Source organism: Myotis nattereri, assembly GCF_964212035.1.
Source record: "Myotis nattereri genome assembly, chromosome: 18".
In the NCBI taxonomy this organism is placed as follows: Eukaryota; Metazoa; Chordata; class Mammalia; order Chiroptera; family Vespertilionidae; genus Myotis; species Myotis nattereri.
The window spans coordinates 38184497-38199481 of NC_138093.1; the positions used below are offsets into that span (position 1 = coordinate 38184497).

Consider the following 14985-nt stretch of genomic DNA (forward strand, 5'->3'; position numbering starts at 1 on the left):
GGTGGCGGGAGCCTCTCCCGCCTCCTGGGCAGAGCTAAGGATGTCTGACTGCAGCTTAGGCTGTCAGACATCTCCTGAGGGATCCCAGACTGCTAAAGGGTGCAGGCTGGGCTGAGGGACCACCCCCCCAGCTCCCCTGACTGCCACAGTGCATGAATGTCGTGCACCGGGCCTCTAGTTTAACCATAATTGTCTCTTTATAAGGCCCTGTCACCAAATAGAGTCACATAGCAGGTTAAGGCTTCAACATGTGAATTTTGGAAGGGACACAGTTCAGTCTGTAACAGAAAGGTAGTCTAGGGCTTGACAGGCATCAAGATCGATTCGTAGAAAAAACTGAGCTCAGGAGTAAATTCAGGGAAAGTATGCAGCTGGCCCTACGGAGAAGCAGGCAGCAGGAGAAGTGACTGCCGAGTGAGAATGTTCTCGGAACTCGGAACCGAGAGGAGCCCGAAGCACAGCTGCTCACACTGAGCTGCGGCCCCAGGGGCTTCGCTGCCCAGGGACCTCTTCGTGCAACAGAAGCCCTGAACCCACAACGAAGCTGCAACGGGTGGATTAGGGAGCGGAGCGGGGCCTGTGGCCCTGGCTCGGGCCTCCTCCCCTGGTCATGGCCGGGGCGAATAAATATTTTGAACGTCTGTATTGTCCTGTCTGAGGCCATCTCCGCATGGAGAAATCTGAGGGCACGGGGTGAAGAGTGGACCCAGCCTGTCCCTCAGTCCTCCCTGCAGTCCTCCCACTCCCTTGCGTCTGCGCCCTCATGGCTACCACAGCGGGTCAGGGTCAGGGGCAGGCTCAGTTGAATGGAGTCGGGTTATTACAACAGCCCTTACCTGGCCGGCCTCCAGGGCGTCTTTGCTCCAGTTCATGCCGCCTACCATTCTCGGAGCCCAGCTCTGACCCTGTCACTCTTCGCTTATCTGCCTCGAGTGGTGCCCACTGATATCAAACGGAGGCCAGATTCCCCGGGCTCATATCCAAGGCCTTTACAGTCTTGTGACACCCACGAGTTCCCTTCTGTCGGCTGTCCTGCAGCCACGGTGGGTTTGAGCCCGTCTCTGATCAAACCAAGGAACTTGGCCGCTGCCATGGGTGGTGTCCACACTATTCTCTCTGTCTCACACGTTCTCCTCCTACTGCTGTTCTCTGTGCCTGCTGAAGTCACCGAGGTGTAAATGAAACCCGAGCTCATTTGTAAAGCTTCCCTTCACTTGTCTGATGTCACAGGCCTCGGGGCTTTTGTACGCTGCTCGCGGTGGCAGCTGTGTTGGCACTAAAGCTTCCCCTTCATCCCTACTCGACGGTAAAGTCCCTTGAGAACAGAGGTGGTGTTTTACTTTATCCCAGCAACCACTGAACAGTGTTTTGCCTGTAAGTGTGAGGCGAACGTTTGTGGCATTAACAGGTGAAATCTGCTCATCGGTTGGTTGCCTCCCGACCCAGGTACATGCCCTTGATGGGGACCAGAACTAGAGACCCTTCAGTGAGCAGTCCGAGGTTCTAACCACTGACCCACACCGGCCAGGGCAGTCTGACATTTTGTAGAGAGACAATTAAACTAGGTCTCAAGAGGGCTGGGCTCTGGTCCAGTCCCAGCCCTGGGTCTGTATAGTTCACATGCATGATCCTGAGTCAACTCTCAACGCCCCCCAACCCACATCACCCCTGCCCCTGCAGCGGGGCTGGAGGCCTGAGCCCGGAGAGGCTCCTGGGGGCGTCGAGACCCCACAAGTGAAACCGAATGGCAGAGGTCCAGCTGAGCTGGTTTGTGTGGCGGGGCTGGAAGCCGCAGGGCCCTGCAGCGGGCTAGCTGGGGAGAGAGACGCCACCTCACTCAGCCCCGTGTGCGGGAGGCCGCAGCGAAGCGCGCCTGCCCTGGGACCCTGTGCGGAAAACGCGCTCTGTCCTGAGATAGTTGCCGCAGGTGGAAACGCCCGATTAAGCTCCCGCTGTGAATGCTCATAGGCCTCCGCAGCGCAGGGGCCGGGGTCGGGATGAAGGGATGTGCGTCCCTGACGCCTTGAGGAATACTTGAGCTCAAGGTCAGTGGGAACCTGAGGACAGAAACAGTTCCCCAGACAAAGAGGACCAGGGGGAGAGCAGAGCTGCTGTCCGACCCCCGGGAGGCATCATCTTGTCAGGGGATCCTGGTGTCGCTGCCACCAGATAACACAGACCGGGGGAGCCATCCTGCTGAGGAAGGAGCGGGAATGACACCCACGGGAGCGAAGTCGGCAAGAAGAATGGAGTCTTCCTTCACGTCTTAGGGCCTGGGCGCTGTCCGCCCTGCCCGAGGCACCTGCGGCCTCATCCGAGTGCACAGATATGGCTGTGAAATGGGGTAGATCGATGCACCACTGGCAGTAAATGGGTGTCAGGCCTGGCACATTGTCGCATTTACCCGTCTGATTCTGAGCCCTCGCTGCCCCGATCCCTAGAGAGGCGTATGCAGTAAACGCTGAGGCCCCCATCCCACCTGCTCACGGACTCAGTCCCCAGGCTTCAGACCTGAACATGAGCGTTTCTAAAACCCCCAAAGAAGAAACGAGTGCTTAAAACCACCCTTTGCTGCGTGTAACTCCTCTGCCCCGAGTCTTGGAATAGCGCCCTCGGGGGTCAGAGAAGGACGCCCAGGTTGGGTCAGCTGTTACCGGCCTGAGCGCACCTCATTCAGCCGGAGAAGCAGGGGGCTGCCGGGCTGGGAGAGGCCCGGCGCCCTGTGTCCCGCAGCCAGTGCCGCCAACAGAGCAGGAACACGGGCAGCCCCAGGCTGTGCTGTGCGCCTCCCTCCCCAGGGCTGGCTCTGAGTGGGCAAACCTAGCGCCAAGCAGACGGAAACAACCTTTACCAGCCCTGGGGGCCCTTGATGCTGTGACAAGTCTGAGGGCCCCCAAACCCAAGCACCTGAGAGCTGAGGCCACCCGCCGGCCACCCGATGGGTGGAGTCCCGAGCTCCGTCTGTGACTGAGGCCCTACCGGCCACCCTTCGCGCGTCCCGGAGTAGGAGTGGCACTTGCCGGCTCTGCTAAGCAGCTTCTTGCTCCCCACCAGCTGCTTCCTCCCCAGACAAGTCGCTCCTTCGGTTCGGTTCGCACACTGGAGTGGGCAGGTCTGCTCCGACTCATGAGCACAGGCCCTCAGCTGCCTCCTGAACATCAAGAAGACACGTTACTGCAAATCGGACCGGGCCTGGAGGGGCTCGGGTTCCATTCCTGGGCGTGTACCCGCGTGCGGGGAGGCAACCAATCGATGTGCCTCTCTCACACTGATGTCTCCCTCTCCCTCCCCCCCCTCCCCCTCCCCCCCCCCCCTCCCTCTACTCTCTCTGAAAAGCAATGGGAAAAATACCCTCAGGTGAGGATTAACAAAAAAAAGGGCAAAGAAAACCAATGCTTTTAGTCCTTAGGAAGGACTCTAAGAACCCCGTCAGAGCGAGGCTTCTGGTGCTTTGATCAGCTTCCTCCGCTGGTGCAGTCGGAGGTGTTAGTATGTCTCCAGCTGGGCACGGGCACCAGCGTTAAGCCTTCAGTGGCTGAACTGGGGGAGGCAGGTGTGGCGGCAGGGGGCAGCGTGGGGCCCAGCAGCCACGGTTTTCCAAGCCGCACCTGGCATTTCTCTGGGGGTTTCTGTTGGCATGAGTTGCCCAGTTCGCTGGGCTTCAACCCCAGATGTGAAAAGCTTTGCCCTCAAACGCCAAGGCTTCACAGGCACAGGGCAGATCTGAGCGAGCACAGTCTGGCTGTAAAGACTTTAACAAACAAACAAAAAACAACTTGAGGTTCGTCCAGGAATAGTGACTTGTTTCCTTGACTATCAGGCTTTCTCATCTCTATTGCGACACGAGAACACTTGACCTCTTCCCTCCTCCCCAAGCACAGGACTAGTCCTAGCAAGGAAGTGTCCCTGTCCCGCCTGGGAGAGACCAGTGGGTTTTGCAGGGGCGGGAGGTGGGGGTGCCTTAGAAATAAGCATTTATATGCGCCTCACACACAGCCTGAGCTCTCAGTGAAACATGGCCTCCAGGGCCTTCACTTGGGCATGTGTGGGTTTTGGAGGATGTGATGAGGTTTCTCTATAATTACCCCGCACGTCAGAGGCTCTGCCTTTCCCCCTCAAGGCTTCTCGGTGCTGTGACATTGAGAGCCGACAGGGTGGAGGGTTAGGTTGGGTACAGATGTGGGTTTGAGCTGAGGCTTGCAGACTAGTCCCTCAGCGGGAAGGCTACTAGAAGGTCAAAGTCGGAGGGGCCTACCCAGCTGCTTGCACGAGGAACCCACTCCGGGATGCATTCCTCTCCCCTCACTCCCTGCTCCTCCCCTTTCCGCCCAGAGCGGTTGGCCCTGACTCTGCTTTCCCAGGGGTCAGCCCTGACCAGTGCCCCTGGCTGCCCCTGGCCGCCCTTCCCCTGACACTCAGCGGGAGCGCTCAGGCCCTGAGCCCTGGGTAAGAGATCACTTAAAACGGGGCCAGTTTGTTTATTGTTTTCTTGGCTCTCAGCCTTCATGCCACCGGCGGTGTGGCTGCCAGGCTCTGCCGTGACCACGTGAAAAGGCCGGTCTCCGGCAGTGGGAGGCTTTCCGCCCGGCTCGTACTGTACACAGAGGTCAGAGATGGCTATCTCCAATCGCGGGGTGGCATCCAGGAGCCCGGAGCACTCTGCTGCCTCTTCTCCGTCCTTCACCCCCCACACTGTCTGGTCTTCAGTGTCTGTCCCTCAGGAGGGCAGGGACCGTCGGCTTATCTCTGGCAGGGATGGGTGAGGAGGGGCGCGGGGCTTCCCTGCAGGCGGTCTAACCAGCAGGCTGCTGTCTGCTCTGGCAGCGCAGCCTGGCCTCGCTCTCACTCTCTGAGGAGCAAAGGTGCTTGAGCCGGGAGGGTTTGGGATGCTGGGAGGAGCCTTCCTCTGACTAACTGGAGCCAGAGCTGCAGCTGGTGGTCCCTACACTCGTCCTGTCCTCCTCGGCCCAGGACCTGGCTCCTGCCTGGGGCCGTGGGAGAGAAGGATGGGCGGAAATGGAAGCTCAGGAGCCAGGATCCGACCTGGCCATGGGAATCCTTCTCTATCGGGCATCCCTGCTCTGCTCTGCCTGGAACTTTAGGTTCCAGAAACCAACTTTCGACCTCATTTCCAGTGTCTTAGGCCAGCTCTGAGGCCGGCTGCTCTGTTTTTTAACCGAGTCTTCCTGGTCCTGTCCTGTCTCACCTAAGTCCAATGAATCCTTCAGGTCCGGGAAGTCTTCCCGCAGCCCATTCATGCTTCCCACCACTCCGCACTCCCAAGGCCTTCTGTGCTATTCACCCCTTTTACTGATTCTTTCCTCGCGTATCATTCACCGCGTGTCATTGTAAACGTAGGTTCTCCCCGACAGGAGAGGCACCTGGGTCTGTCTCGTCTACAGATTTATCCTCAATGCCTAGGGCTCGTCAGGCACTTAAAATATTTGAATGAAAGCGGGCTTGTATTTTCCTAAACATTCTAGGCCAGTATTTGGACCTAATTTCTTTATGTCAGGGGACAAAGAAGAATTTGGTTTTGGAGCTATTGAGATGAAAGCATCTGTGTCTAGTACCCACACACATACAGGCATCTGAAACTCAAGTAAAGAGGTTGTCTGTGGGGAAATAGATTTGGAAATCATTAGTGAGTCCTGGAAGGAGGCCTCCTGTACCCCCAGTGTTGCTACTCAAATGGTCTGGATTTGGTGTGATTAGAAGAAGAACATTATAGGGGCTGGAGGACAGGGTCCTCACTCCAATTAGATTTTCTTACCCGCTTATTTCTCATCGCAGACATGGCCTCCGCCTTCAGCCCCCGGGAGTGCAAGCTGTCCAAACAAGAAGGGCAGAGCTACGGCTTCTTCCTGCGGATTGAGAAGGACACGGACGGCCACCTGGTGCGGGTGGTGGAGAAGGGCAGCCCCGCAGAGCGGGCGGGGCTCCAGGATGGAGACAGAGTTCTCCGGATCAACGGCGTCTTTGTGGACAAGGAAGAACACAAACAGGTGGGTGGGCATTTGTGGCGTCTCCTCCAGGGCCTCGCCAGTCCCCAGTCTTTGCTGGTTGTTGTTTTGGGGTCAACAGAGATTTCCTGGCTCCACTGGCAAGGCAGGGCACCTTGATGGCTGTGCTTTTTGTCAGCGAATCGAGTCTCTCACACTGAACTGAGAACTGTACACATGATTCCTAGATTTCAACCATGTCAGGTCTGAAATGCATTGCATATTGCCTAGCACAGGAACTAATTTCATATTCATTATTTTGTTAAATCCTCATCACAACCCACGAGGTACACATTACCATTTCCAGATGAGAAGTGGAGGCTCAGATAACGTGTGTTCATGCAGTGGACACAGGGGAGTGCCTGTTACCCCAACTCCGCCTGCCTCCATGCTGTCTTCATAGACCTGGGAGGGCCTCTTGTGCTCTAAGGTGGCATTTACCCCTCGAAAGGACCGGCCCTTTTATAAAAAATATTTTTATTAATTTTAGAGAGGAAGGGAGAGGGAACGAGAGAGAGAAATATCAATGATGAGAGAGAATCATTGATTGGCTGCCTCTTACACACCCCTTACTGGGGATCGAGCCCACAACCCCGGGCATGTGCCCTTGGCCTGAATCGAACCCGAACCCTTCAGTCTCCAGGCCGATGCTCTATCCACTGAGCCAAACCAGCCAGGGCAGGACCAGTCCTTTTAAGAGTCCCCTGGGCAGGGGCGGCCACACTCTTGATTCCTAATCTGCACAGGGCTCTCGGGCTCTCAGGAAGGCTGAGGCGGAGATGGCTGGGCATTATCTACTGACTATTTGGGTGTCAGGGATCCGCTATCGGAATCGCCAGGGCCAGGTGATGAGCCAGCCACGCCCCTCTGGTGGCTGACAGGTTATTGGTTACAGTTGTCCTTCTTCCCAGGTGGTGGATCTGATCCGAAACAGCGGGAATTCAGTGGCTTTTCTAGTTCTGGATGGGGATGCCTACGAGAAAGCCACGAGAGAAAAGGTAGACTTGAAAGAGCTGGGTCAGAGTCAGAAGGGGCCAGGTCTGAATGATAAGAAACTGCCCCCTGTGATGAACGGAGGAGCGCAGGCGTGGGCCCAGCCACGGCTCTGCTACCTGGTGAAGGAGGGGAGCAGCTTCGGCTTTTCTCTGAAGACGATCCAAGGTAAGCTCGAGGGTGGGGCGCAAACACCGACTTTCCAGGAAAGTGATGCTGGCGATGAATGACTTCTTTGACTTTTCAGTTGCTATGGATACCCCACAGCGGCTACACTCTCTCCCTCCTCTCCAGCCCGCCCCTGGCCTTGCACAGTTGTGCAATGAGGGATCAAGACATCGGACAGCAGCAGGGATGGGGGAGTGGCACTGGGTGCTCCTGACCCCCAGAGTTTGTTAGGCTGAGCCTCTGAGGCCAGAAGGTTAGAGCGTTGATGCTTCTTTGGTATTCTTTTCTAGCTTCCTTAGGTGAGGGCGGAGGGAAGATTGGGAAATAAGTGAGAAGAAGGAGGTTCTTCATAATAGCTACTTAATTTTTTTTTTTTTTTTATTGATTTCAGAGAAGGGAGCAGGAGAGAGAGAGAAACATCAAGGATGAGAGAGAATCATTGACTGGCTGCCTCCTGCATGCCCCCTACTGGGGATCAAGCCTGCAACCTGGGCATGTGCCCTGATCAGGAATTGAACTTTGACCTCCTGGTTCATGGGTTCATGCTCAAACACTGAGCCACACCGGCTGGGTCATAATAGCTACTTTTGAGTAAGAATATCTCTTTTCATCTCTTGGCATACCCAGGTTGTCACTCCTGTATTTGAGAAATTCTAGTTGAGGATACTGCAAAAATCCCCACCTGCTATGACGTTGAAGTAGGACCCCCAGCTGTGGTCCAGCCCTTGACCCCTAGCTGAGAGGCACATAGTGATTTGAAAACCCCCCACCATCAGGAAGTCCTAGAAGTTCTGTTTCTGGAGTCTCAGAGGTGCAGGCTGACCTGCGTCCAGCTGACAATGGCTTTAGTGGTTTCTGTGGGATCAAGGCTGGAGACTTGTGGTTCCACCTCTAATGCTGCTCCTCCATTCCTGGCCCTGGAGAGGCACTGGTTGTGGGTAACTTGGTAAGTGATAAAGGGCAAATCATGGAAAACCTGTAGCGAGAGACACAAGCTAGTTATGAGAGGCATTTCTCAAGCTTGTCCGTGTTTGGGCAGCTGGGCATTTCTCAGACGTCCGTTGTCAGTAAAATGGTAAAAAACAGATTCTATTCATTAGGCCCCTTAGCTAGTGGGCATGGGGAATGGTTTAGATTAGCTTCACAAAGAACATGTTTTCTTCATGACAAAGATCTAAGGAGGAGCAGGAGAATTGTGTTTAGGAAAGCAGAGTTTAATTAGTTACTGTTATTCTTGCAAATAATGCATTTAGTCATTATAAAGCCACTCTTTACCTAGACTGAATATTAATATCTCGAGAAAATGGACAGAATTACTTTAAGACATCACACCACCCGCGAATCTGCCGGCAGGCACGTATGCGCCCCTCCCTCCGGCGCCTCTGTTCCTCTCCGCCTGCACCGGTGACATTCACGGCTCCGCTGGCCTGGGATGGGTGATGACAGTGCTGATGAAAGAGGACAGAATGGAGGGGGTGTCTTCCAATTCCACAAACGCAAAGAGAGGGGTACGAGTCAGGGAGGCAGCACGGGTGGGGTTTGGGTCTTTCTGGTTCAAGAGGCAAGAGCCACCTGCGATTCCTTCTTTGCATTCACTTGGGCTCAGAAATTCTGTTCAAATCAACAGAGCCAATTGAGGAACGGCTGTGGCAAGCTTGGCTAGGAGCTGTAGTTATAAAGCTAAATCGGAAGCTAACGGCTACTTGAGTTAGCTCTAACATGGGACGTTCTAATTTTACATTATTGGGAGAAAACCCGTTAACGGTGGTACTTCCTGTAACCTCAGCCTGCCCCTACTCTCCTTCAGGTATAAAGGGGGTGTACATGACGGACATCACCCCGCAAGGTGTGGCTATGAAAGCGGGTGTCCTGGCGGATGATCACTTGATCGAGGTGAACGGAGAGAACGTAGAAGATGCCACCCACGAGGAAGTGGTTGAAAAGGTACTTTCTTGCCTTCCCTTCTCTCACTCTCATTGGAGGCGACAGGGAGGCAGGAGTGACAGCTTATGACGGGAGAGATGTAACGGTGGGAAGTGGCCCTTTTGTATGAAGAGCAAACAGACCCGCTGGTGGCTTAAGCAGTGTCTAGGATTTGAGAATAAGGCCTTTGCTAGTTTCATGTTATTCTGAAGACAAGTGTTTAACTTTATCTTTTAAATCTTCCTGTACCTGCTTGGGAGCACCCTCTGAATTTACAGTACATTTACTGTTGACCCGATGTTACGAAACTATTTGAATACCAGCTGCAAGATGACCAATGTGGCGAGGAATACAGAGCTACAGCTGGGGAGTCCTGGGAGGCAGCTACCCCAAATCTTAGGTCCCAGCCAGACTCATGGAAAACAGTCCGAGGTTTTCCTTTAAGATCCTCTGGAGTCTTTTCCTGGTAGAATAATCCTTCACAATCGAACTTTACTTTTTCTTCTTTTCCAAACTCCTCTCCCAGCTTTCCCCTAAGTACCTTTCTGGGCTTTCTGAATTCCAGCTCTTCCTTGGGTTCAGTTAGCGTTGGTGTAGGGAGGTCATCCTTAACCAAGGGAAAAACAACTGTGGACGTCGAGGTAGAAAAGTACCAGCGAGGTGGCAGTTCAATAGCGGACACGTTTTACTTCCCGTATTTTCTGCTGAATCCAGAGGCCGCGTGCAGAGACTTGCCTGTTTCCCAGCATCGTTTCTGGAGGTTGAGGTTGGCCCTCACCTGTGTGTGTCGTTGCAGGTGAGGAAGTCAGGAAGCCGCGTCGCGTTCCTGCTGGTGGACAAGGAAACGGACCAGCACCATAGAGAGCAGAATATCAAACTCAAGAGAGAAACAGCCAGTTTGAAATTACTGCCCCACCAGCCCCGGGTGGTTGAGATGAAGAAGGGAAGCAATGGCTATGGTTTCTACCTGAGAGCAGGCCCGGAGCAGAGAGGTAAGGCAGGAGGAGAGCGGGACGCTTGGCAGTGTAATCACCCGGAGGCCATGAGGCCCGCAACCCCAGCACGGAGCGGGGCGTGAGAAGCTAGAAAGCATAGCTAGGTCAGTGTCTTTCTTTTTTTTTTAAAAAATTATTGATTTCAGAGAGGAAGGGAGAGGGAGAGATAGAAACATCAAGGATGAGAGAGAATCATGCACACCCCCTACTGGGGATCAAGCCCGCAACCTGGGCATGTGCCCTTGACCAGAATCGAACCCGGGATCCTTCAGTCTGTAGGCCGATGTTCTATCCACTGAGCAAAACTAGCCAGGGTGCTGGCTCAGTTTCCATGTCACACGGGGGCCGGATCCTGGGCACCCAGGTTTCCATAGCAGAAGGATAAGGCAGAATTTTGGATCTGAGCAGTAGTATGCTGCTAAATTGGCTCTGGGGCAGGGAAAGGCCCTAATTTATAGCATTTGTTGATGTTTGTGGTATAAATACCCCTACCGTGTCTGATTTCAAGCTGCCAACATGGCACAGAATGCAAAGTTGAGAAGTATTGTGCACAACTGGTGCTCATGAGCTGGTGAGGCAGCTGCAGCACACCATCAGGTCTGAGGCACGGGTCTGGGTTGGGATCTCAGACCCAAACAGAAGCAGGAATCTTGCTGATTCCTTGTAACTCAACAAGGGAAGTACAAAGGCCCTCCTAGGGAAGGTGACTACATCAAAGAATGTAGGTTCAGGCCATGTAAACTGTCACACACCTGGAGGTTTACTATTTTCTTTTTATTTTATACTAGAGGCCTGGTGCATGGGTGGGGTCCAGCCAGTGCGCCCTCAGTCAGGGTGGGGGCGGGCAGCAATCGAATTCTGGTCGAACTCCCGGTCGAGGGGCCAATTTGCGTATTAGCCTTTGATTATATAGGATGTTTACATGAATTCATCCAATATTAATTTGGTTGATGTTATATAAAAACATCCCCAGGGCCTTTGAGAATATCAAGTGAGTCAGATGAATTCTTCAGTCAAGGAGCCTCCTACTTAGATAACACACATATGTCCATAACTGAAGGAATTCAAGGTTGGAGCAAGCTTTTCTCACTAGAAAGGTACTGGGAGGCCTCATAATACAGGTGTCACTTGAGCTTGGGCTTTGTAGTATGAGCAGAATTTGGACAAGAAAGGCTGTCCCAGAAAGATAGGAGTTGTGTGAACATAGCAAGGAAACACATGCACAGTGTGATTGACATCCAGTGTGAAGCACGGGGAACCAAGTTAGAAGGTCAGTTGGAGAGAGACAATGAAGGGTCTTTAATGCCAGGTGGAGGAGTTTGGACTTGATCCGATAGTCTATGAGGAGTTAAACGTTTTTTGAGCAGTGTCAGAGAGAAGAAGAAAATTAAGCCTACAGTGTCTTGGGGGCTTAATTTCTCCTAATAATTCTGCAAGAATTGCTGAAGTTGAGGGCTTGGAGAAGATGCAGTGATTATATCAGGTTAAACTGGGATCAAAGTCAGGTCTCTTTAGCTCCAAAGCCAGTGCTCATGCTGCTGCCCTGGGGAGTGACCTGGCCAGACTCTGCATCCAGATGAATCTGCAGCAGACGGCAATGATCAGGGACAGGGAGAGCAGCTGGTCAGGCGCAGTAGCAGTTTAGGTAGAATCCAAGACAGGAACGAATTAATACAAACTGCATGTAGGGGAAATGGGACCAAAGAAAAGTGTAAGATATTAAAGTGGCATCGAAGGACTTAGTAGGTGATCAGATATGGGGAGTGAGGGCTGAGGAAGAATCAGTTGTCAAGTGTCTGACGGGACGATGGTGCTCCCACCAACAGGTGACCAACAGGAGGGGCTTGGGGCATAGATTACGTTGGGAGGGATCTGCGGGATACCCAGTTGGAGAGGGCCAACAGCCAGCTGCAAAAGTGAAAGGAAAACTTGTTAAAACCGTGCGAGGGCCAAAAAAGTGTGAGCGATATGGAGGCATCCGGTGAAGACGGTTCAGTTAGGAACAGGCTACAGACACACCCTTAGCGTGCACACACAGACACAGTCACGCTGGGTTTCCTAGGGTTTGATTTCTTGGGTTTTGTTCTTCACTCTTCCCTCCCCCACCCCTTTTTATGGCATAAGACATATGGGTACAAGTATGCCCACTGACTTCTGGGAACTCGCTGACCCTTAATGCTTAGCATGCTCTCTTGACAAGAGTGAGTTTGAGACACTTTTAGTAAAACGTGATTCTTTTCTTGAAGACCCTTCCATGGTTGATAGGCTGGGTTTGTTCCTGGAGCGAGTCCTGAGCTGGGGATGAGACTGCATAGGGGGCTTACAGGCTTTTTCGGAGCCAGTGGGAGGGACAGTAGTTGGACTCAGCATGCCTACTCTATCTATGTTATTAGGGCCCTGGGCTCTGGCAGGAAATCCTAGTTTTTTTAGAAGTCTTTCTGATAACTTATTGTTTTGGGGATGGTTAGGTCAATTCATCAAAGACATAGATTCTGGAAGTCCAGCAGAGGCGGCTGGCTTGAAGGCCAATGACCTGGTAATTGCTGTCAACGGCGAGTCTGTGGAATCCCTCAATCATGACAGCGTGGTGGAGATGATCAGGAAGAGTGGAGATCAGACTTCCCTGCTGGTAGTAGACAAAGACACGGACAGCATATACAGGCTGGTAAGTAACACAAGGGCATGTATTCATGCATCAGGGTTGGGTCCATCACTAATGCCCTCCAGCTTTGGCTAAGTTACCTTATTTTTAGCCAATGCTGTTTGGCCCAGGAAAAGCTTGTTTCTACTACCCTGGCTACTCCCTTCGTGTCAGCGTTGGTATTCATTGTCAGCTGATGAGAGCGCCTGGCTGATCTCAACTGGCTGGGTCATTGTCTCCATTTGGGGGTTTAAATGACCACTTTGATCTTCAACCTGGAAAGTATACAACGACCATATTAAGGCTGCTTTGAAGCTCAAAGTGGCAGCGATAAGAGAATGCCATGTGATTGGCACATAAGTTTTAAGTCCTTAGACTCAAGATTTTGAAAGAATTTGCATATAATTGCAGAATTACTCTCGGTGATCTGAGAAAAATCTATGAACAGTAGCCTGGAAATAGGCAGATGTAGCCCTGACTCTCCTAAGTAGGGAGCAACTGGATTTTAAGCTATAGACCATCCCATGTAAAAGCCTAGACAGGGCCATTAAACAGCTTGTAATAATTTGAAAGGCTATTATATACAAGCAGCAGACTTATTTTTGGGTGTTCTAGGGGATGTAGCTTGAGCAGATAGAGAAGCTGTAGAGAGCGAGCTTTTGGCTTAGGACAACTGAAGCTGCTGGGAACAGGCTAAGACATTTCTGCAGTGGTCCCAGTTGGTAGAAAAGGTCAAGTCAGAAGGTCACTGCTCTTGCTGTTGTAAAGCAGATTCTAGCATTGAATCCTTTCCAACTTCTAATCTTATGACAGAATGAGTTCACTATAATTTTAATGTTTTGGTTAAAAAAGAGAACTTTGATCTATAAAGATGACTGTCCCCATCTTCTTCCTCCCTCTTCCCCCCAAAGTGAGTTGCATGGGCTGGATGTTTGAGATATATCAGTGAATAAAGCAAACACCTCATCAGTTCCTGTAACATACTAGACACCCAAATATTTGAATGAGAATAAAAACTCACTGTTTTATGTTATTGTAGTTTGCCTAGGATTAGCTGCCACTGGTTTGCTTGTTTGGGTAGTGATGTCAAAGGTATTTTTGCATGTAAGGAGTTACTGATAATTTCCCACATTTTGAAGAGGGACAGAAATGTAGAAAATTTGCAAGCATATCGCTGAGAGGTCTGGAGTTAGTTGAACTGGGTAACTGGAAGGTTCTAAACGAGGTGCTAGTCTGTTTGGAAAGGAAGCCCTGGCCTTGTGGTTAGTAAGACAGATGGTACCGGAGCCCTCCAATCTAATTTCAGCCAGGCTGCCGAACAGGACGACTTAGGGGAGAGCACAACTTGTACTCGCTTTCAATTGCTTCATTTTTCACTCATCACTTCACAAATGTCTTGGGCACCTGTGGGCAGCAATTTAACTACTGATCTAGGATCTCAGCATACCCAAATCTAGCCTTTTAATCCTCTCAACTAAAACCCAGTCAGCTAAGTTCTTCTTCTTTTTAAATATATTTTTATTGATTTCAGAGAGGAAGAGAGAGAGAGAGAGAGAGAGAGAGAGAGAGAGAGAGAGAGAGAGAGGAGAAAGAAAGAAAGAAACATCAATGATGAGAATCATTGATTGGCTGCCTCCTGCACACCCTCACCCTCCGCCTCACATTGGGGATCAAGCTTGTAACTTGAGCTTGTGCCCTGACCAGGAATTGAACTGTGACCTCCTGATTCATAGGTCAACACTCAAACACTGAGCCACAATGGTTGGGCTCTTATTTCTGCAAATAAATAAATAATAATAATAATAAAACCAGTCATATGTTCCCTGTTTAATGCCTCTTCTATATTCAAGACTATCACTGCCTTCTTTGCATGGATGTTCTGGGAGTTGAAATGGATTAGAAATATATAAAGATAGTGAGTGAGGAGCTTGGCATAACAGAAGTGTCAGCTAATGGTCACAACAATAACTAGTAAAATAGAGCACCATAGATCACAGGGCTGGAGAGGTAGTGGGGGAAAAACCATGTGACCATATGATTGCTGCCTCCGCCAATTCACTGTTGCCTGTACTTTGGATGCGATATAGCGTCTTGTATTACTCTCTCTACGTGTTTAAGGAGCTTTGAAGTTCTTACTGAAGGGGAAGGCCGATGGACCTAACTTGCATGAGAGAAGGCAAGTCGCTAACCCTCAACAGTTGAGTGGTTTGCTTACTATCATCAAGTCAGAAGAAACCAGCAGTTCCATTAGGCTTATTTTTGG

At 51.6% G+C, this 14985-nt stretch overlaps 1 protein-coding gene across 1 annotated transcript in view; it reads left to right on the forward strand.

Moving 5' to 3' along the window:
* The window catches only part of PDZK1 (PDZ domain containing 1), a 29871-nt gene that overhangs the window by 11326 nt on the left and 3560 nt on the right, over window positions 1-14985 (forward strand). Inside the window, exons 2-6 of the mRNA XM_081112834.1 lie at window positions 5794-6005; window positions 6914-7163; window positions 8971-9107; window positions 9883-10078; window positions 12550-12746. Coding sequence (XP_080968960.1) covers window positions 5796-6005; window positions 6914-7163; window positions 8971-9107; window positions 9883-10078; window positions 12550-12746 — 990 coding nt within the window. The 5' untranslated portion in view covers window positions 5794-5795. The remainder of the gene's footprint in view (window positions 1-5793; window positions 6006-6913; window positions 7164-8970; window positions 9108-9882; window positions 10079-12549; window positions 12747-14985) is intronic.